The sequence below is a fragment of the Xiphophorus couchianus genome, chromosome 1 (genome assembly GCF_001444195.1).
Source record: "Xiphophorus couchianus chromosome 1, X_couchianus-1.0, whole genome shotgun sequence".
Lineage (NCBI taxonomy): Eukaryota > Metazoa > Chordata > Actinopteri > Cyprinodontiformes > Poeciliidae > Xiphophorus > Xiphophorus couchianus.
The window spans coordinates 15,193,248-15,216,988 of NC_040228.1; the positions used below are offsets into that span (position 1 = coordinate 15,193,248).

A 23,741-nucleotide genomic window follows, 5' to 3' on the forward strand; every position below is an offset into this window, starting at 1 on the left:
TTTTCCATTTCTCCTTTATCCGTGGCTTTGTGTGGGTGTGTTTATGTTGTCTGGCCCCTGTTAAACAAACCTCAGTGAGATAATACTCCCACTCTGTCTGCTCAGTCAGATGAGGGTTATTTTTAACACTGCAGGAGGGGAGCAGTTAGATATCTGGGGGTCCAAACTCTCCATGCTAATTTACATGGACTCTCTGCCCTACGTCTAAGTCCTGCTGTATTTTTCACACTGGGGTCATTGTTGGTGACTCAGTAGAGACACCAACAATGCTGAATATCGTTTTTACTTAAGAAGTGTGGAGATGAAATAAATCTTGAAAGAACTGATAATGGAGTGGTCTGAAACAATCAATCAATCAAATTTATATGTATAGAACATTTCAGCAGTGAGGCAGTTTCAAGTGCTTTACATCATAAAAAACACAAAGTCATAAAAGACACCATTCAGTCAACAACTGATAAAACCAGTAATAAACATTACATTTTAATGAATGCCATCATCAAAATCATAAGTACACATCATGTGTATTCATGATGTTGATGATGAATACACATCATCAAATTATGATAACATATTTAGTACTAAACATACTAAATACTTAGTATGCTTAGTACTACGTTTAGTATTTAGTACTAAACATACTACACATGTTTAGTATGAAACATATTTAGCATGTTTAGTACTAGCCATATTTAGTTTGTTTAGTAAATGTTTCATTTATTATGGTTGAAAAGAATCTCTAAACAGGTGGACTTAGAGTCAGAACCGGACTATGGGAATCAGTGAGCGGCAAAACTATTTGCATACCTTCAGTTTTTCCGATTTTGGTTTGTTACAACTAAAATGTTATTTTACTTTATCAAGATTTTAGGTAATAGACTAAAAGAAAGCAGTGCATACTGTAGTTGTAACAATTTCAGAGATTTCTTTCATAGCTGTGCATCTATTACAGCAGTTTGTCAATACAGAAAGTCATACTAAATGTTACAGTTTCAGTTCTTCCTCTGCTGCCCTTTAAACTTCATCCTACATTGGGGTAATGTTTCATTTTCAAGCCCACTCTCAGCACTTCCATTTGCATCAGACAACTTCGTCATATCTCACTTTTCCAGCCACTGTGGTTTTATAAACACTCCTGCAGACACACGTGCTTCATTTTTTTTTTTAAATGATTGGTTTCTTTTCACAAACAGGTCGCAATAGTCAATTAAAATTTACATCCAACTAAAATTTACAGACACATTTTTCCAAGTTTAAAAAGATGCAGCACAGTAACACAATGTAATAATATGCAGGCATTTTAATTTTTCTTAAACAATTGAATTTTTATTTATTTATATATACATATAGTTTACCATTTTTTGTACTTCATGTATTTTTCAGACTCTTCTGTTTTCTGGTTTTCTATTATTTCATTTAATAGGGCAATGCATCCCTGGACAGTTGGAGTGTTTTTGTATTCATTAGAAATAGGCCATATCCCAGAAAAGGGAATAAAATGTCCTAAAACTGTCATAAAATTACAAGAGAATATATACTCGAAAAAATAAAACACAGGCATGAAACTGATACATGCTGGAAAAAAAACAGATTTTTTTTTTTTTTTTTACAGATAACCATCTCAAGATTAACGGGATTTTACTCAAGATTTGAATCTCCACATATAATATTCAAAATTCAAAATGTGGCAAGTATAAAACAACATATACACAAGTACTGTTTTTCTGTGGCACATAGAGGAAGATGACATCAGACTGAATCACTAACCAGACAGGCAGACAATGAATGAGGGGGCGGCTAGATGAGGGTCACTGCTGATCTTGGGATGAAGCAACAAATCCAGCATCTCAAGAAGACAATTGTGGATTTGTCCTCTCAAACTGTAGTCAGTCATAGCGGAGAGCCTCTCAGTCTGAGCCTGGCTCTGCTGGAGGTCTCTCCCTGTTAAAAGGAACTTGCTTCTTTCCATTGTTGCCAATAGGTACTCAGGGGGAGGAACTGCTGCATAGTCAACGACTCTACGCAGTCAGCTTGGCTTCATTATGTAACTTTTTACCAACGTGCATCATACCCAGAATCTGACTGCACCATAACTAGGATAAAATGTATATGTAAAATGGATTTGAATCCGTCTATGCCTCTGAAGAGATTTGGTTATATAATTATATTTGGATATGAATTGGGCCTGTTTGCCTTGTGAAATCCATTGAGGTGACATTTATTGCAACAAAATAAATAAAGTGAAGCGAATTAATGTCGCACTGCAAAACAAAACAAAAAAAATCGAACACATACAAATTGATCTAAGAATGTCTGCAAAAGTCAGAAAAATTATTTTCATTTTTGTGACAATATTGATTTAGATATTAGCCGTAATTAATAGAACAAAACGGGTCCAATAATAATAATAATAATAATAATATGCCCTGTAAAAATACACTTAACATCTTAGTAAGTTCTGCTTCATATGTCAGAGGAAAAAGATGTTTCCTCTGACATATGTCTCAGGCTGAATCATAACCCAGACAGGAAAGCTGAACTGTTTCGTTTAGTATATTTATAAGAAAAGCTGCGAAAATCGCACTCTCGCTTGATAATGTGAGACTGGAGGTCTGTAATTCAGCCATCGTTGTGTTTACCTCTCCCTACACACGCAGCCGTGACCTCGGAGGCAGAGTGAAGGGAGGCAGCGGGAAGCCCCTCCCCCTTTAGACACGTGACCGGCGGGCTGGCTGGCTGGTATCTGGTGGTGCGGTCGGACTGTGGTTGTGTTTCAGCTCTGACCGTGTTGATAACGACACACTTCGGGCGCTTTTTCCTCGCGTAGACATGGGAATTCAGAAGACATGGCTCTAAGACAAACAGCCCTCACGCTGCTGGCCCTGCTCGGGCTGGCGGCCGTCGGTGACGGTGAGTGGGACCGGAGCGCCTCTCCGGCTTTTGTCTCGGTGTGTTTTTTCCTGGACTGGGCACTGCCTGTTGTCGCTGATGATCATCATGGCGCTCCGTGTGTCGGGAGATTTAGCTAGCTCGGTAGCGGCGTCTGGCTAGCGCCGACCTCTAAATCAGCGGTCGCTGTTCTCCTCGACCGACGGCCCCCGCTGCTTCGTCGGTTTCGCTGTTTTTGTTGGGATTTACAGCGACGAATGAAAGGAAATGAGTCGGCAGCGGCTGGATGAACCACAACAACATCATGGTGGAGCTGTGTGTTTCGAGTCGCCAGCTAGCATTCGCTAGCCCCAATGTCTGAAGTTGACTGATGTTAATAAAAAGGCTCCTCTGGACAGATGCGTTACTAATGCAAGGATTTATCTTGTGTTTTTTGGGGATATGAAGCGTTAATAAAGATAACCAGATTATAATTTGTGTTAAAAGCCCAAGTTAATCCCTGCTTCTCTGATATGCGAAGTTATTTACTAAACACCTTCTTGTTGGTGGCCTATTATACCTGCTTATCAGTGTGTTGCTCAGTACACTGGGTAAATGATAGCGTGTTGGTTAAATATAGGCGATATGGTCAAGTGCTGCTTTGCACGCTACAAAGTTCACATAAGACGACCCCGGTTGAAGCGTGAAACTGTTGTATGCAGTAAATAGATGCAGTTTTAGGGTCCTGAATGAGTGAAAAGGCTCAGACAGAAGTCGGAGTCGAAGTCTGGGTTCATTGTGATGGAAATGTGGAGTCTGGGGGTCTTTTCAGGCGCTGGTCTGGTTCTGAATCCCCTCCCCACCCCCCAGCAGATGCTAGAGCAGCTGATTCCTTCCGACCACAACTACAGAACAGGCTGGATTTAAATGTGAATTTTTGCTATCCAGCCTACACGCATGAAATTTTATGCAGATAATTAGCAAATTGCCTTCTTTGTGGAGCCACGTTGCAACTACCCTTGAGCTGGTGTGAAAAGAGTGGGTTTTAAATAATAATCACGCGCAGAACAAACAAGGCATTATAACATGATCTCATGCTGCAGCTGAAACAGTATGACATGTTGGCTTCTGCTGTTGCATGCGAGTCAGTTGACAATTTATTTAATCGTTTTGATCATTTTCGAGTCAGAATTATTTGCAATGTTCAAGAGTTATCAAAAGAATGGCAGAGTTTTTTTTTTAAATTTGTTTTATTTTGTTTTTATTTTAGCAATGCCAAAACCATATATGTGGGGAAAACCATTAAAGCATCCATTATGAAATTCTGAATTAACTAATTAATGGTCGTAGGCTTGCATAGTAATCTTGCACAGTAAAAACAAACAAGCAAAAATTCACCATAATTTGTTATCCGAACCAATTTTCCCTTGAAACATTGACAAATAAAGCTCTTGGGTTGATATCCTGCTTGTGGTTGAAACAAAACGTTATTTTATCTACAAGAATTCTCTCATTCAGCCAAAATGTTGTTACTCATAAATAATATTTTCAGTTTTTATAAGCCCCAACACAAACTATTCTGCCTAGAATGAAAGAAATTTTCACCTTTTAATTATTATCTCTTTTTTTTCATGTTATAAATAGTTTATCTTTTTTAAAAACTAAACTATCTTCTTGTTGTACGGAAACTGGTTCTTGCAGGAGCTAATTCAGCATCTGGTTGCACATTAAATTTGTTGATTTCTAAAACATTAACTACTAGCATATTAGTTTGATTCTTAAAATATCTACCAATGTTGAGGTAAATTAAACAGTTTTTTTTTTCTACCAAAAACAACAGCTAAAAAAATTGTTAGAAATTCTCAAAACCTCAACTTTTGACAAATGAAACATGCACATGAGGAGATGAACAACTAATTGCAGCACAAATGGCTTCAAAAGCTGTAGAATCATTGCGTGCATATACGCATGCTGATCTTAGCTGATGAGTCCTTGTCCTCTAATAGCCAACCTGTAGTTGGATTTTTAATTTTAGAGCGGTGTGACCTTTATAAGATAATAGATGGTGCTCTTTAAGTTTAAACTGCTACAGTATTCTTTGAGGCAGCTGAATTTATTTTTCTTGCAAGAATAGGAAAAGTGTAGGAAGCTTCTTTTTGACCAGCAGTGTGCAGCAACTGGCAAAAAATGTAGGAACATGCCTTACTTAACCTAATGGTCCAGTCATGCTAGCACTTTTTCTGCCGTTTTATTACATGGATGTCGCATTGTTGAAACAACCTGTTCTGACCGTGGTCTGAACAGGCTGGTAACCGGCTCATACTTGGTTGTAACTTGCCACTGTACAGAGTGATTTTGGAAAAAATAAAAATTATATCCGTCAGGAAAGCTATGTTGTCATCTTTCAAAGCATATGTTAGTTGAGTCATCTGAACAAGAATTAGAAAACTATTCCTCCCCCGCTCAGATAGATAAGGGTGCAGCACAGCAAGGTTTGACTTGAAGGAAGTGATCACACCTACATGGCCGGTTTGCCTTTCTGCTCCAAACATTTCGCTGTGTTGGGTGAGGGTAATGGTGTGTGTGTTTGTGGGGGGTTACTTTTAGAGGAAAAGTCAGGCAGGGCTGTGATGGCCAAGTTCTTTTTAAAAGACTCGCAGAGCGTCGTCTCACACCTCATAATGGATTGTTTCGTGCGAAGGCCCCAAACCAGCCCAACCTGAAAGTTGCAGCAGTGAGAGCAGATATTTCAGGCTCTCGAAATGGACTTTAGGAAACACACTCTTTTTTCTTTTTTTTTTCTCCTCTCAGGTTTGGTGAATTTGTCACGTGTTGTTGACTTTATACAGATTACCAACCTCTGGTGTTATGGGCATTACATGGCTGCGTGACACAGTCAGTGTGTGTGAACCGAACCCAGTAGCAATGTGATATGTGCTGTCGGCTGAGTTGCTCTGAGGCAGGGTGCGTCCCTCCCTTTCTCTTCTGGTTTTTTTTTTTTTTTTGTCTGTTTAAAAAAAAAAAAAGAAAGAAAGAAGGCCTTGTGCTTTGTTGGGTTTTAATCTGTACTTTAACTGTAGTCCAGCTTCTGTTTTCATCTGCCAGCTCCCTCCAGTGTGCCAAATAACAACTAGCCTGCTTTCTCTTAAGCGCTACAGAGAAGGTGTGTTAATTTTCTGCTATCTCTTGAACTTTGTTCTCACAGTTAGCCCTACTGTGCCAGGGTTTTGTCATTCGTTGGTGTGCTTCTGTGTAAATCAAGCTGGGTAGCTTCTAGTTTGCGAACAGGTGCTATTTAATGCTGCATATGATGTGCAGGAGTTCATGTGGTGGAATCGTAGGCAAATAAAACATGTGCTCACCTGCCCATGAGGTCAGAGCCAAGAGAATGTGCAACGAAAGAGGGAGACTTATTTTTTTCAAAGGTTTGCATTGAAAAAGAAAATAAACTTTAGATGGGAAAGGTTAGGGGGAATTTATATTGCCTCTTGGCTTAAGATAAAAAAGCCGTTTGATATTTTCCCCCGCGCCCCTCTCAAAGATCCTTTGACCTGTGGCTGACTTTTAATCAAATGAATTTTTTTGCAGCTTGTGTAAAGTTTTCTTTTGCTTGGCTTAGACACGTTCTCCATAGCGATCGTTGTTTACCAACAGTTTCCTATAGCGTGGCGTGGAGCCAGTTGGCGTCCGTTCGGGTCCGGGGTGGTCTAGTTTTCACTCGATAATCACCAGTATTGTTAATGACCTCCACTGGCCCGGAGGCACAGAGCCCTAATTGCTAAAGCAGACAGCGTAGCCTCTTTCTGACCCGGCTCTGCCATTATTGATGTTTGACCACAAGGGATTTACTATCAAGTCCGAGCACGCCAACTTCAGTGGGGTTTTTTTGTTTTTTGTTTTTTGCACACACCGGTTGCAAGAGAAAGATATTACATACACAAAGAAAAAATGTGTCGCTGATGGATGGATTTGGTAGCAGTTTATGTTGGCGACCTAATGCCAAACCTTAAACCTGTTTTGTGTAACGTGTCTTTGCGTTTGATATGTTTTTGTTTTTTCGAGCTGCTGTTGGCATAAAGACTAGATGCTCCTTTGCTGTGTAATTTTCTCCTGGAATGTGAGCTGTCTACTTCTCAAGGTTGTTTCCAGCTCTTTCCCGTGAAGGACTTGCTTTGATTGGTGTGAGTCAGGCCAGACCTGTTGATTTAAGTTATGGGATTTAGCTATTCTTTGACACACATTTCATACACCTAATAGCAGCTCCATGGCATCATTAGCTTAAATGTTTTCAATCTGTAGTAACTGTAAAGTAACTTAAATGCAAAATTGCATTGTTTTTTTTGTGGGAATCCTGGATTCATTTGAGTAAATAGTAGATTTATGCAAGTTGTAATTAAGCACTGAGTTTGAGATGATTTTTTTTTTTTCATTATTTCTATTAATTTCTTAGAGTATGGATAACAAAAAATTTATAAATTGCAGCAGTAATCTGATATTTTTGGTTCATAAGCCTATCAACCTCAGTTCCTTTTCTGAGTTTAATTTAAAAACAATATAGTTTTTTTGTTGTTGTTTTGGTTCAAAACCATTGTTTTTTGTGTTCTACTCCTTAAAAAACAAATCTGAATATCCAGGGCAGATCAAACGGACCACTTGAAATTAATATCAGCCGCAAAAAAACCTGATCAGTGCATCCCACTTTGTCAAATTATTTAGTTGTTTTTATTCATAGTTTAGAATGGAAAAAGTTTCTAAGTTTCATTTTAAATTAGAGATGAACTGGTCAATTTTCTGTAGGTCGAAATCGACCAATATTTTATTAATCATTGTGGTTGGAGACTTTTGACCCAGATTTTAAAAAGTAACAATTTTTTTTACTTTTTAAAAAAATCAAAAATCATTAAATACATAAATTTTTCTAAACACGTCAACCATGTAGTTTTTATTCTGAGGTATAAATGGAGAGTAGCATCTTCCATGATTCGCGAATGGGGATAATGCTTCATTTTCTTTTTTGATTCTCTTTTGTGTCAGAGAACCTGGAACATGGGCTTTCTCTTGTGTATTACAGAAAAAAAAAATCGGTTATCAACAAGTCTGATCTCAAAGCAAACCGAAACTCTGTGTCAACCAGGAAGAAGCTTGATTTGTTAGCTACCGTTGAGATAAATTACATAAATTATCTCTTATTGTGTTCATTCAAATGTAACCAGATCACTTTTTAAACAATCCTCTTTTTTTTTTTCTTTTTTTTTAGATGGGTGTAGCAAAGCAGTATTAAGATTTGATATTTCTTTTTAAGTTTTGTGGAAGAAACATTGATTTATTATGCTTGGGTTTTTATGGATGAAACTTTGATCAATGCGAGTGCCTGTGGCTGATCCAGAGTGAGCGTTTGATCCCGTCCAGGAGGACCGGCAGACAGGATGGGACGCAGCCTGCGGGGTGTGGGTTGGTAGGGATGGGAGATGCAGCCTCAGCCCCAGAGACTTCACTTTAGAATCAGATCGGTAATCTGACCCCGAGATGCAGACAAAGGTAATGACTTTCCGCCTTCCCCTAGCATTGATTAGGGCACAGTTGCGGTGTGTGTGTGCCCGTGTGCTTCGCTGTGTGTGTGTGTTGCACTCACACTGTCTGGTGGCGTCTGCATGTCTTGATCAGCTCTCAGTCTGGTATCTGTATGGATCTAATTTCAGCCAGTGCATTTTAGTAATGGCGCTCTCCTCCCTGTACACAAGCGCATGCTTTCTGTCTCCCGATTCGGGGCCCCCAGAAAAACACACTGCGTGTGTGTAACCTTCCGCCAGTCGCCCAGGGAAGTTCTGTGCATCCTCACCAGACTCTCTGATGTTCCCTTTCTCTAAAACTTCATCTGTTGTGACAGGATTGTTCTGCATGAGTAACCCCGGGCAACAGAGGAACACCATCACCGAGGTTAATGGGTGAATCTGCTCGGAGTGCGACTCTGCTGCCCTTTTTTTTCTTCTATCATTCCCTTTTTTTTTGTCGGGACCAAAAATGATGTTTATGTCAGTGATGTTTTATTAATCCCTTCCTCGCCATGTCTGCCATTTCCTGCCTCAACATGAATGGAATGATAGGAACTCCACTCACTAGCAGCTCAGAGGAATGGTTGTTGTGCTCCTGATCTCCTTGTTTTCCTCCACTGTTCCCTGTTCCCGCTCCCTCCTGTAAGTCAAAGTCTAGACTGGGTTTTAATGACAGTCGCAGCTGGTCACTTGGGCAGACCTCAATAGCAGCTGGGGGGCTGCGAGTCCTCCAAACTGTTCCCCCTTTTCTCCCTCCTACTCTATATTATCCAGTCCAAATGGGCACCAGCCCCCCATCCCCCCTGTCTCACTCAGACAGGCCCCACCAAAACATTGGGGTTTGTTGCTGGTAACCCCAGTCTGTCCCCAGCGCTCCACCCCCTCCGCCCTCCTGCTGGAGTGCAATCCCCCTCCCACCCCTCCACTTTGGGCTTTGTTCCTGTAGGGCCAGTCCAATCTCTCCTCATGTCGCCTTAATCTTCACACAAAGGACCAGTGTGAAAGACCACCAGTTATGTGGATACGAGAGCAGGGCTCACTGAAACCACACACACCCGACGTCGGCTCAGATCTGTGTGTTTTGGTCCTAAAATGGGGCTTTCAATCGCAGCTTTGTAACACTTCTGCTCACAATCCAGTGAGATATGCAGAGCACTGTGCAAACAGCGTGGCTCAGGAAGGGATGCTTGTGGCTCAGGGTCTCTTGTTTGATTCTGTTATTATCCACAGTCTTAACTTTTTCAATAGAAATTCTCTGATCAGATTTATTTTCACGGCTGATCTCTTGGTAACGTTAAGTTCTTTCGTCCTGGTTGCGATTTTCCTTTATGAACTATAAATAAGAGTAAAATACTTGTTTTTTTTTTTCTACTTTTTGAATAAATTTATAATCTTACCAATGATATGTTTATATTAAAATAATAAATAAAAAACAGGCCAGAGTTATAAAGCTCCATCTGTATTACTAAAAATCTACAAATGCAGTGAAAAGTATTTAAGTTCCAGGTTACAGTACAGATTTATTGACAAATAAAACTCATCATGTTCTCAATTCCTATCCTGAACTCTGAAAGTGATATTACAAGACATCCCTTTTTTTCTACAAAACTGTCACAGCTTTATTTGTCAAATATTAATTTGGAAACCAAATTTTTTTTAATTCATTGCTGTTTGCTTAATTGTTAAATTATTAATTAATATTTTATATATAGTAGCAACTTTCTAGAAGTCTTTTTAATCATTTATTTTTTGTTAGGATAGTAGGCAGTGGCACATCATGTAAATTCTACAATAAATATAATTTCAGCATTGTTTCAAAAGCTTTTACAGGGTTGACATCATTTATTACATGAATCAAAGTATTTTTGTATTTAATTTGAATCATGTTAGTGATTAGCATGCTTAGTACACTTTATATGGTTATGCCTATTTACTGTAAATGTCTGTGCATAATCTCTATAGCAACCTTTTCCTTTCTGCGTACCACAAAATCAGATCAAAATATTTTTGAAGTACCTCCTCAAACATAAATTTAATAATCCCGTATTATTTATGCATCTGGAAATAAAACTTCTTAATTATTCAGAACTAAAAGAAAACAAAGGCCTCAGTTCAAACGAGTTCAACCTCACATGAGTCAGAATATGCTTCTTTTACCTAAACCTTGATCTAAACTACAATAATCAAAACTTTAACATAAAAATAAGTCCTATTTATTTTTTGATTTTTGGATTATATGTTGAGATTAAATTCACAATTGCATGTAATTAAAAAGAGAAAAGTTAAACACATGAGGGCATATGAACAGTTTTCAGTTTATCACAGGCAGGCACAGAGCTAAGCAGTTTAAATGTTCATCTAGTTTACGTTTGAGGGGGAAACGCAGCAGAAAGAAAGCTTTCCTAATTTCACAGGGCATTCAGGAGTTTCAAAAAAAAATTCTATAGCATTTCTTATTTTTTTCTGCCTCATTGGCAGCCATGTGTCTGTCCATTTAGCTGCTCACAAACAATACAGTGTTGATGTCTTTGTTTGTTGTCTAAGTTGTCTATCCACCATGTTTGTTTTTAAACTGCAGCTCTGACGGAGCGTCAGAGCTGGCACACAGAAACACGTCAACACTAATCGTGGACGGGGACTTCTGTGCAAGAAGACATTTTTAGTCGGGATAATTGTAATTTTGCTTATTTTCTAAAAAATGTTGTAACACACACACCCATCTGTGTGGACATCTATTACAATGATCAAAGCATTTCAACTGTACCACATGGAGAAGATGGTTGCCTACGTTCAACAGAGCAGTTTTACAGGGTTTCCCAATCAGGTGATTGACTTTATTTACTCAAGGCTGCATCTGTTGTCAAAGTGGACAGGCCACACCACTAAAACGGACACTTGTATTTGTATGACAAGACCCTTATTGTTGCATCTTTAGTTCTTCCTCACACATGTCTTTTCCAAGACCTCACTGATGGAGAAGATGATTAACTCCGAGTTTTCTCCCTTGAGTAACAGCTTCCACACTGAAGAGTGTTGGTCTGAAAACGGGAAAAAAAGGTCAGATTTTTAGTTTCAGACTAACCAGATAGTGGAGATTGTAGGAATAAAATCCCCTTCTTCACCACTTCTCGTTGTGTCTGTACTCTTGGTCAGTAGAAAACTAGCTTCAGGAATTCATACCTCTAAATTTAAACTTTTCACTTGACTAAATTTGTCAGAAACTAAACCAATTTTACCAGTTTAAGTAGTGGCCTTCAGGTTCGTTCCTCCAGAGAGGCAGACGACAGGGCTGTTGGTGTGCTTTAGTTTGGGAGCAGGCTCCACATGTTGTAATCACACAGTAGGTCTTAGAGGGAGAGAGAAGGAAGTGAAAAATGTTTTCCACAAACCAAAATCTTGGTAGACCACAAACCATCCATGGCCTGTTCAGGAAGTGAATGTGGATGTTTTGAGCCATGTTCGGTTTGCTTTCTGAGCTTCTGTCTTTGGATGTGGGAAGCATCCGTCTCACCGCAACGGCGCTCCACGATCGCGGCGCTCCTCCGTGGTGATTTACCGCCGTGCATGGGCGCCATATGTTTCAGATGAGCTGCATCACAGTGAAACTGACAGCTGTTGGCTTTAATGAGTCTTTTGAGGAGAAGCATTTACTCATAAAGCTAAGTTTCTTTTTTTTTTTAAAATATTGCTCTGGGGGATTGATTGATCAAATGCATCTTGTGTGAACGCAGTTGTAAATAATTGATGTATTCCACAGAAAAGCAGTAAACAACAGAGGAAAAAGGCTGCCAAAACCCTCTGTATTAAACCCGCTGCTTGTATTGCTGTCATAGGTTTTATTTAGCTAAACTGCTTTTCTGCATTATTGCTGGAAATTAGTGACGCGACTTGTTTTTCTGCTTTCACCCTCGTTTTATCCTGCAGGAAATTCCATCCTCATGCAAACTTCAGCCAGTCTGGTCGTACTTGGGCTGGAGTTCCTGCATCTCTCTCACTGATTAAGATTCATTCTCATAAACGCGCACACGCCAATGTTTAGTAGATGAGAAATATGACGAAATCTGCCAACGTGCCACATTTCCAGTCACTGTTGTTGAACAAGCATGAACACATCAGCAAAATCACTGCATCAACAAAAAAAAAGATCCAACTCGGTTTTCCCCTTCAAGACGTTCCTAAAGAAACAATTATTCCTTCTTCTGCTAAAGTAATACATGTTACATTTTAATTGTAAATTTTAGAGCCTTGTTTTGGTTGAGAATATATCTCTTTATCCTTCTGTCCCATAGAGCGAGACATGTAAATTAAGCTGTAATAGTCTGATTAATTAGTGAGGCTATGTGCTCCGGTGGAGCTTGCAGTCAGCTGCTTAGATAAAGCAGGATTTCTTAACAAGACTGAATGGGGGAACGTTGGAAATAGTCCAGGTAGTACAAAAAACAGTCAGACAAGTGACCTGCATTTGGAGCAATGTGTGGGGGAGGGGCAGGGATGCGTCACTCTGGGCTCTCTTCAGGATCTCATTTAAAGAAGTTGAAACTGCAGGACTAGGGATTATAAAATTCTAGGACATCCCTAAAGCTGGAAAGGTGTGAGAATATGAAGATTATTCTTTGACAGAAATTTTAAACCTGGTTGGGGAAATGTTATGTTTTTTGGCTTAATCCCAACTTGAGCAGTCAGAGTTGATGCAGGAACAGTTGCAAGTTTATTTAAGACACTTCCCCAAACACAAAGATGGTTTCCAGCAACCTGGGCTATTAAAGCCACGTCTGAGTCCATGGGCTACACAAAGGGAAGCAAACTTTATTTATATCATTGGGCAAATATTAATGTTTAACCAGGAAATACTAGGCTTCCTTCAATAAAACATTTGCATTTGGCTTTACATGTTGTGCAGTTTGTTTACATCCCTGTAATTTTCATTAAATTCGAATAACTTGCAAGAAAAGTTTCTAATTTGAAACATTTCCTCAAATTTCCAGGCTCAATTTTCTGGGATATTTCCACAAAACCTTTTTCAAACCTTAAGCAGTATTTTAAAAAAATCAAATAAAACTGTAGTATACTTTTACACCAAAGACTAGTCCATGCTTGTATAATAATAATGATGTTACAGAAGAGTGATTAAAATCTACCAACACTTTTTTTTTCTGCATACAGACATTAAAGTTGGTTCAAAGGGATCATCAATGAGCTCATGCAGTCAAAGAAGCTCTCAGTAAAAAACATGCAGGATTACTGGAGTCTTGCCACCTTAAACCCATTTTTTCCCCCCTGTGAGCCAGACATTGTCAGCCATCCAACCAATACGGAGTCCTGTTTTTGTTGGAGAATAAGGATTGAAATGTCTCTCCTCTTTGTGGATTGCCCTGTGTTGTTTTTAGGATAGTTTTTTCTTTTAGTCTGGAGGGATTAAACTTGAGCCTTTATTTCTACCAGGGATCATTTCTGGGCCTGTCATTTGTTTTGGTGAAGGGAAAAGGGAAAAGCTACTGATACTGTCCTGCAAGCAGGTTGTTCTGTGCATGGAGAGAGCAGAATAACTTGGAAGAAGCCCTTTGTGCTGACCTTACCTAAATGAGAAGCATGTGTGCCATGACTCAAAATCACATTTATCTGAAAATCTAATCAAGCTTGTGGCTGTTGGTTGGTTAGGAAACTCAGAAAGCTGTGTTTTTTTGTAGATTTTGCAGACTTTCTGGCATTGAACTAATTTAACTGTGTTTGTGTGTATGTTTATTAGACCACCTTAGTTTTATTGCGGTAGCATGTCCGTTGGGTTCCTGTTAATGAGGTCTCTCTGCAGGAGTGTGCTGCATTTAACAGAAGCCTTGTCTTATTAGCCCGAACAGAGTCCGCTTTAAGTGTCACGATGAGAAAGACCTTCTGCTGCATCGGGGATTTGGCAGAGACCCTTCTCCCTTGTTGGATTTCACTTTGTGTGTCCCTCTGGGCGGGTCTGTCTCCACTCTGCGTGTTTGGGTTCATCTGCAGTGAGAGATCTGATTTCAGGGCCGCCGGGGCCGTCTGGCTGCTGCTGCTGCTCCTGCAAGTGATGGTGATGATGATGATCTACACATCATAAACTACCCACAATTGGACGGGTCCCACTCAGCAATTTGTGTTCAGATTCTGGGGTGAGGTCTCCCCCTGCTGGATAAAATGTGTACAGTATCTTAGGAAAAGTGTTACACGTCTTACCCTTCTTCACTTTGTCAAGTTTTAATGTATCTTTATGTGACAGAGTAGAGCATAGATTACCTGCCATAATCCTGAAGTTTGTTAGCATTTGATTGTTGTTAGTTGTCAGGTTCCATGTTTTTTTAAGCTAAAATTTGGCTCAAGAGCGCCACCTGTTGGTGAAAATGAATGGAGACTTGAAGCGTGGCAAGTAGCAGCATGGTTAATGGTGTGGCTGCTTCACCCCAATTTCCTCCGGTCGTTTCTCCGGTGCTGTTGCTACTTGTTTTCTGTTGTAACATAGTGCGTGTAGTACAGAATATTACAGGTTAATTACTGCGGTAATCGTATGCAGGTTCTATGCTGGCTTGTCACTGTTCTGAATCACATCCTGTTTATTATCAGCACTGCATTTTAACCACAAATGCCATGTTAAATGTCTTTAGTCTGTTCTAAGCATCTACTCACTAGCCGGTCACTAGCCGCTCCGTCTCTAAACCCAACTAATAAATTTTAGTTGGAAAGTGTACTCTTTTAATACGTAGTTTATTTGAATGTTATGATTTGGTCAATTCTTCATTCTTATTGTTGGATTAAACTTAAACTGGAGATTTTACATCAGTTTATGTTGTTGTTTCCCTCCTAGTGCTACTGGGACAAAACCACCATAAAGAGATAAACAAGCCAACTTATTAGTGCAATCACGATTATGACCTTCAATAAAGAAGACAAAACTATTAAGAGCTTCAATTTTGTAGCAATCATTCAACTGTACTAACTTTCAACTTGTCTTTGAAATAACACATCCCCTCTACTCTAACCCTCCTAAATAAAACTGTTAACCAATAGCATTTAGAGATTCACAAGTTGATTCAAAGAGATGTTTTTGGGTTTTTGCCTCCTCCTGCCAAATAAAATGTTTGTGAGCTGCAAAACCTAAAAAAAACCCTTATGGCACTTCAGATTTTAAAATGACAATATTTTATTAGAAATGTTAGGTATTGCAGAATTACATTTCAAATCTTATTTTATTTAGCTTTTAAAACAAATAAGTGAAAGAATGACCACATGGTATTAAAAACAATGAACAGAGTGCCTTTTTTTTTCCAAAGTACATTTTCAGCCAAAGCAACAAACTAGAAGCAAAAACGATCCTCTTTTTGCCACTGTCTAAAATCTTGTTTGCATTTTTGTTTTGATAAAGTACATGAAAGGTTTTACAGATCAAAACTCTACTGCAGCTGGGCTAAAGATCCACGCGTGGCTCCGGAGCCACAGGTTGAAGACCCCTGACCTAAACTGAGAGGCCGGACAGGTAGAGCGTTAATCAGAGAAACCACCAAGAGGCTCACAGTAGCTCTGGAGGAGCTGTAGAAAACCACAGCTCAAGCAGGAGAATCTGTGGATTTCCTTTAATCGAGTGGAACGATCCGTCTGTGGATGTCCAAAGCCGGCGGAGACGTTCACCAAGAGCCTTGTGATTTTAATTGCAGCTCCTACAATTAAAATCACAATCTTTCTGAGTCTCGACTCAGAAAAACTGAATACCAGTGAGCGCCAACAGGTCTCAGATTTTTGTCTATAAAAAGTTTGAGAACTGTCCATCGAGTTCCCCCCGGCTTAGTTTGTGGGACAGTCCAAGGTGTGTTGCGATCCTTGCGCGGATGTGTGTAGTGAAACTCGCCCGTGTCTCAATAAGTGATGCACGTCTGTGTCTCTTTCCGCAGCTTTACACTGCAACTGCACGAACTGTAACGGGGTTAACTCGGGTGAGTGCGAGACAAAAGGAGCCTGCCTCGTTTCAACGTACAAGTTGGAAGGGAAAGATGTGCTCATGCGGAGCTGCCTCGACCCTGATAGGATGATTCCACCCATCTTCTGCAAGAGCGCCGAAGGGCACTTGAACGCTCACTGCTGCTTTGAAGATTACTGCAACAATATTGTCTTGAAAGTCCCAGGTAAAAACTGTCGTCATTGCACTTCTCACAGCTTCCGAGCTGAAGGTTTTTTATTCAAGTGTTTTTGATTCTGCCTCCTCTTCTTGTTTTTTGCGTGAAGACCCGACGACCGGGGAGTGGGTGACCTCGGGGAGCTCCTGGGGGCCAGTGGAGCTGGTTGCGGTCATAGCGGGGCCTGTGTTCCTGCTCTGTGTGCTGCTGATGGTTGGAGTGTTCCTCTTCCAGTATCACCAGAGAGCCTACAGCCACAGACAGCGGCTGGAAGTGGAGGACCCCTCCTGCGACCACCTGTACCTGGCCAAGGACAAAACCCTGCAGGATCTCATCTATGACATGTCCACCTCAGGATCTGGCTCTGGTCAGTACGCACTGCCCGTTTATAGAACATTGTGTCTATTCTTCCGTACGTGTCTCACACGGTCTACTCCTTGTAGGGCTGCCGCTGTTTGTGCAGCGGACGGTTGCCAGGACGATCGTGCTGCAGGAGATAATAGGGAAGGGGCGTTTCGGAGAGGTGTGGCGAGGAAAGTGGAGAGGCGGAGACGTCGCCGTCAAGATCTTCTCATCCAGAGAGGAGCGCTCCTGGTTCAGAGAGGCCGAGATCTACCAGACAATCATGCTTCGGCACGAAAACATCCTGGGATTCATCGCAGCGGACAATAAAGGTGATTATAATCAGATTTCCAACCCATATTACAGCTCTATGTAAGGGCTGACACAACCAAATAGAAAGAAGTTAAAAGTTGAAGATAAAGCTGAGTGAAATGACCCATTAATCCAGTTTGACCCATTTCGGTTTCCTTTAGACAACGGCACGTGGACGCAGCTGTGGCTGGTGTCGGACTATCACGAGCACGGCTCTCTGTTTGACTACTTGAACCGCTACTCCGTCACCATCGAGGGCATGATCAAGCTGGCGCTCTCGGCTGCAAGCGGCCTGGCTCACCTCCACATGGAGATCCTCGGCACTCAGGGTGAGATTTAACACAGTCTGTAACTCGCTTAGTTTTTCCAAACGTCACACCCTCCTCCATCTTCGTCTCATTTCATGACGCTTCTCCTGCAGGTAAGCCCGGCATTGCTCATCGGGACCTCAAGTCTAAAAATATCCTGGTTAAGAAGAACGGCACTTGTGCTATAGCTGACCTGGGCCTGGCCGTCCGCCACGAGTCCATCACAGACACAATTGATATAGCACCGAACCAGCGCGTGGGCACTAAGAGGTAATTGGTTCCACTTTTAGCGGCTCAATGTTAATCCCAAAGGTCTTCCCTCAGTCTTTGTTACATCCTTTATACAAACAATGATTTGATTTTTGTCAGGATTCTCTGTAGTTTAAACCCCTTTGTTCTCTCTGAACCCATCCAGGTATATGGCTCCAGAAGTCTTAGATGAAACCATCAACATGAAACATTTTGATTCCTTTAAGTGCGCCGACATTTATGCGTTGGGCCTGGTGTACTGGGAGATCGCGCGCCGCTGCAACACCGGAGGCAAGACCTGCAGCCACAGTTGGATGTTAAAGGAACCTGAACAGCAACATTCAATAAGAGTCTGTCCACCTCTTCACTCTGTTCCACAGGCATACATGAGGAGTACCAGCTGCCCTACTACGACCTCGTGCCCTCTGACCCGTCCATAGAGGAGATGAGGAAGGTGGTTTGTGACCAGAAACTGAGGCCCAACGTTCCCAACTGGTGGCAGAGCTACGAGGTATTTCACTTTGATGTTGTCTAAAAATAGTTGCAGGCCACATAGGAAGACAGTCTGCTGGTTAACTTGTCTTTACGAGTATTTGTTTATTCCCAACTCTTTGACCCAAAAGCTACAAGAAGTTCCCAGTTCGGAAACGCAAGCTAAGAAAATCTATGAAGTAACTTAAGTTTTGGATCTACAGCAATGCACAAATCCCCTTTCTACAAAACCCTTAATAAAATCCTGCATGATTAGTTTATTAGAGATTTAAAAAAAAGAAAAAATAAATACTTTAAGAAAGTTAGCCATGTTTTTATTTATTTTTGTGGCCACCGACTGCTTTAAACGTAATTATTTTGCCAAAAGATTGGGACACCACTGGTTTAAAGCATTGTGTTGGAGTGGCTTAGTCAAAGTCCAGACCTACCTCAGAAGATTTGCTATTTTAATTTCAGCAAAAAGGACGACTGTATAAAATATTAACCTCAAGGGGGTGAAAAACAGGGTGCCTGCCACACTTCTTAGATTTAAATCCTTTTTCTTTCCACTTAGCCACCATTTTATTTTGGTTTAATGTATAAAATCTCTGCAACATTAAATTTTAGTTTCATTGGACATTTTGTGAGACAGTGTAGCTGCAGACTGATTTGTTTTATATCAAGAAGTTAAATTGCAGGAGTTCAAATCCACAAGGGTCAGATTTTTTTTTTAAATCATCTTAAAGAAGGTAAAGTTTGAAGGCGTGTATATCATCTAAAACAAATACTCTAATGGATTTCCTACATTTAGGCACAAAAAGTAAGTTTATATGTGTTTAAGGCGTTTTATTCTGAATTCGAATACTTAGATTAAGGAGGCACAAACTGACCTGTGTGTGTTTCGCCTCGCAGTCGCTGCGTGTGATGGGGAAGATCATGCGGGAGTGCTGGTACGCCAACGGCGCGGCGCGACTGACGGCGCTGCGCATCAAGAAGACTCTGTCTCAGCTCAGCGTGGAGGAGGACGTCAAGATGTGAGCGGCCAGCGAGGCGCGCTAGAGACGCACAACCCGACCACACTCCCATAGGAAACAAACACTAAAGACAGACTGCAAATGGAGAAAAAAAAAAACAAACAAACAAAAAAAAAAACTACAACCCTGCCAGTTTTAAAGCCACACTCCAAGTTGTGACAAGGCCTACCTCACCTTTTTAGCCAAAACTACTGAAAGTCACCCATCCCTCTCCTTCCTCCTCCTCGTCCTCCTAACCCACGGGCCACACTACAACACTACCACTGTTAATAGCATACACTCAACCTCCTTTCATTTACCAGGGCAGGAAATACTGTACAGTCACTTTTTTTTTTTTTTTTTTCCATTTTCTTTTTACCCGTTAGGTTCAGTGATGGATCTAAAAGTTTTCCAGAAGAGCTTCTTTTGTGGGTTTTAATGTTAAAGAAATAACACTCTGGCTGTTTTTTTTTTTTTTTAGCAATATCTCGCCGTCGTGTGTGTGTGTGTGTGTGTGAGTGTGAAGGAGAGGAGAGGACAGGGGCTGAAGTACTGTTTCTATTTATGCGTTTGTGTGTAAAAGGTGGCTGGACGTCGAGCATGTTTCCAAGACGGCGCCTTCTAAAAACAGGCTGCAGTTTATTAGACAGTTTATTCAAAAACAAGGAAATCTGCCGTTTGAAGTGAAGCATGAACAGCCAGATTGTTTTCTAATCTACCCCACTGGAACATGATGCAAAAAGAAACCGCAGGTGAAACCAGATGTTTACATTCGCCGTAGGAAAGCGCAACCGTTTTTCTGTCCGTCATGCTAAACTCATTTTCCATTTGCAAAACGCTAGAGCATTCAAAGTTTCTTTAAATTTAAGAAGCCCGGATGATGAAGACGACGCTGCGGCTTTGAAAGGCGTCGACACGTGCGGCTGTGTTTTAAGACGATGCTTTGAACGCGCTGCTTCCTGGTGTGGCATCGTTGAAAATCCAAACGAAATCAGTCAAGATCTCAGGAAGAGAAACTGTGGACCTCCGCATCTCCATCTGTTTAAACAATTACAGGCAAGAAAGCACAATGGGAGTATGTCCAGTTACACTGTTCAGGTTCTGTTTCCCAGAGATGACTGTTTTGGCCCCAGCTGTGCAAATTGACCTCAGAACAAAGATAAAGTACCTTGTGAAGATGCGTCTTTTTCCACTGGGAAACGAGTCTGTTACCCATACGGGCTGAAAGGCTCCTCTGAGAGGAAGAAGCCATTGTTTCAAGATGAGCTAGTTTACAGTTTGTAATTTTTCTCAGGTACTAAGTGTCTTCTGCGGGAGGGACTGGTGCACTTCACACACACAAAAAAAAGAAGTCTTCCAAACGGACAGTGACCCTACCATGCCTCCAAATTAGCCACAAAGTGGCAGCGGGCAATGTTTTGGAGTGGTTATCATCAACCCCTGATTAAAGCGCATTAGCGGTCAGAGATGAAAAGGTGTCAAACTTCAGCTTCATCAGTTCCAAGCGAAGAAAAGAGCCAAACTTCCATTAGACTGTTGTGGGAAGCCGGAGGAGCGATGCGCTGAACGTGTAACTCAAGTCGAGCTCTCAGATTGTTCTGGCGTTTAGCAATCGGCGCTTTAGTGATCTTGATTTTAACCAGGATAAAAACAGTTATATGTCTTCCTACTGTCCACGTAAATATCTGGTTTAACCCGTGGTTGCACTCCGTGTAGCTTCCCGACGCCTGCCAGGAATCGCATTTATGAGATGTGGTCCAGCCCTGAATTTAGTTTGGGAGGGAAAAAAAAGAAAAAAAAAAAAGTGGCAGGGATTATGTTTGGTGAGATCGTTTTACCGTTTTATTTATTTGTTTATAGTTGTTGTTTTTTTTTTGTTTTTCTTTTTTAAAATTCACGTTGATGAACACTGTGAGATGAGACGCGACAAACCAGAGTGTAGACGCCGAGGTTGGAGGGGTTATTTCATTCAGTTGGTGTGGTGCTCAGTGTGAGTATGAATGTAGCCGTTAACCCGGGCGGTGCGCTCCGAGAGGCGTAATGAAATGGCAATGAAAAGTACATTTTGAATGATGTTTTTGTGTAAAGAGGTCACAATGGCTTTTCTTCTTTTGACATTAGACACTACTGATTATGGGTACATGTGATTTATTTGTATATAAACGTGCGTTTTTCTTTTCTCCTCTACATGCCACAGCTCCAGTGTGACATAATGATGCAGATTATTATTTTTTTTCTTCTTTTGATTGGACGGTACTTTGACAGATCTCTTGTTTTTAACCTGTCTGCATGGTCTCCAACTGTGCTAACAAATATTAATTGCTGGAGGTTATGGTTATTTTATTTTTCCTCCACTTGCTCCTTTCATGGCAGTCTGGTGGTACTACTGATCCTTTTCTCCTTGCGTATACCCGTTTCTACGCGGGGTGACGTCTCCATCTCCTGCTCATTTTGACACTGGAATACAGAAGGACTTGGTGTTGATCTTAAATACTGCCACTGGCTCTCTTTTTTTCTTTTTTCTTTTTTAAACCAGGAAATCAGACGAACTGTCGACGGATCACGTCGAACATGCAGGTAGACGCGGGGGACCTTCGAGGACTGACATGCCGCGAGCGGGGAACTGCATGTTTTCATTCTACTTCTGCAGACAAGACTATGAAAGTATTACACTGATATTCGTCACCTATGGGCTCTGCACTGTTATGTCCACAAGGGCGTTAGTTAATGTTTGTCGAAGCCATCACCTGAACCATGTGTCATGTCCGTTTTGCATGCCGTCTCAAACACTGGGCCCTCTGCACTGAGGTCCCTCAGCCCCGTTTTCCTCCAACAGGTTGACTTTTTTTTCTTCTTCTTTTTTTTTCTCTTTTGTGTCATTGGCTGTGCACCCCAGAAATGTTGCTGCTACTGTTTAACATGGGTAGAAGTGTAGCGGAAAAAAGAGAGAGCGAGAGAGGGATGGAAAGTGGGAGAATGATGATGTCAAGTTGAACCAAAATTGTCAAAACACTCTTGTCCATGTTTGGTGTGTGTTGCCATGGGTATTTGATCATCATGTTCATAGGTGAAAACTTCAAAATTCAGTGATGATATTGTGCTGATCTTTTCTGATTTAGTTCAAAATGTACATAGACAATATACAATAAATTCCTCCTTTTTCTTACATGTGTTCAGTTGGTGCTTATTGAAGCTCTGTGACAATTACACTGAAGTGTGCCTGCTCCCTTTTTTTTATTTCATTTTTTGTATTTGTTATATAAAGGATTCTAATACAGATTTGAAATGTCTGGAGAAAGTGGAATTTGCTTTTATCGCTTTCCGGGTATAGATAGATTTAAAAAACAAAAGGGAAAATGCCAAATTTTTCAAGGGGATTTCCTCCTTCCATTTATCAAATGCAGTGCTTTTCACTTTTTTCCTTTTTTTTTATTTTAACTTGGTTGCCTTTGATTTCAGCTTCTTTTTTTTTTTTACCCAGCCACCTTTGTGTTGTTTTTTTTTTTATTAAGTAGTATCTTGTTTCAATCAGTTGTGCCTAGGGGGAAAGACTGATATTATTAAAAAGAGATCTGCAGTAAGAAATTGAATTCTGCTGCCAAAAATGGCATGCATTAGATCAGAAGTCCTAATGGAGAACGTCTCTGCATCCTTATGAATTTTGCAGTTGCTGTTTGTAATATTTACAAGTTAATGTATCAATAAACTTTTATGGGGCACTTTATACATCCAAAGTGTTGCACAGGTCCATAAAATGAAACATGACCTATACAAAAACCAACAATAAAACTGATGGGATAAAAATGAGAAGTCTGATCAGAACAGAATTAAAAGCTAAAAAGTAAAAAACAAAACAAAAACGATGGATCTAAGTGACTTGTCTTCAGAGTATTAGCAGTCCTTATAAGATAAATATTGCTCCAGAGTTTGGAAGCAAGAACAGATATGCCGAGTCTCCGTGAGGGGAAAAAAAAGCAGCTTCACATTTCTCACCACAGCATCGTGCTATTAGCTTCTTCACCTATTTTATTGTAGCTTTTTCCTGACTCTTTAAACGGACGGTATTGGGTTTTCCAGCCACATAGTGCCATTTTATAGCACAATCAAGTTACTATGTAACCTTCAGCTGTGTTAGAAATACGGACCGTATCAAATATGACTGTTTAATTCCTTGAAGTGGGGACTGTCTCTTTAAGAAACTCTTGCATTTCCATTTCAACTGAATTTATCACAAACTCCAAACACCTTAAGGAGGATCCGTGGAAACAGCTGGAGCACAAAAACGGGAGCACAATAACGAGATAAGATGCAGGAGCCAGAGTTCGTATTCACAGTTGTTGTCCATCTTAAAAGATTTTTCTTTAAGATTTTCCATTCAGTTGTTGTCCATCTTTAATCTTATTTACAATAATATTTACGAATATATTCACGTAAATATATACATGTTTAATTTATTAAATTAAAAATTTTAATATCTGAATGTATCATTTTAAA

General features: G+C 40.5%; 1 protein-coding gene across 1 annotated transcript; it reads left to right on the forward strand.

Moving 5' to 3' along the window:
• The first annotated feature begins 2,712 nt into the window (after window positions 1-2,712).
• Window positions 2,713-22,413, forward strand: acvr1ba (activin A receptor type 1Ba). Its single transcript, XM_028015861.1, has 9 exons — window positions 2,713-2,910; window positions 16,331-16,561; window positions 16,662-16,919; window positions 16,996-17,226; window positions 17,368-17,535; window positions 17,628-17,784; window positions 17,930-18,054; window positions 18,144-18,274; window positions 19,147-22,413. The coding sequence occupies exons 1-9, from the start codon at window positions 2,847-2,849 to the stop codon at window positions 19,270-19,272; spliced, it is 1,491 nt and encodes a 496-aa protein (XP_027871662.1). The 5' UTR covers window positions 2,713-2,846; the 3' UTR covers window positions 19,273-22,413.
• The last annotated feature ends 1,328 nt before the right edge of the window (window positions 22,414-23,741 follow it).

Bases quoted from the DNA above. Each gene is read 5' to 3' on its own strand.
- acvr1ba (XM_028015861.1), top strand. From the start codon at position 2,847: ATGGCTCTAAGACAAACAGCCCTCACGCTGCTGGCCCTGCTCGGGCTG. The intron at 17,785-17,929 runs GTAATTGGTTCC...GAACCCATCCAG, and splicing joins CAGCGCGTGGGCACTAAGAG to GTATATGGCTCCAGAAGTCT. The intron at 18,275-19,146 runs GTATTTCACTTT...TTCGCCTCGCAG, and splicing joins ACTGGTGGCAGAGCTACGAG to TCGCTGCGTGTGATGGGGAA.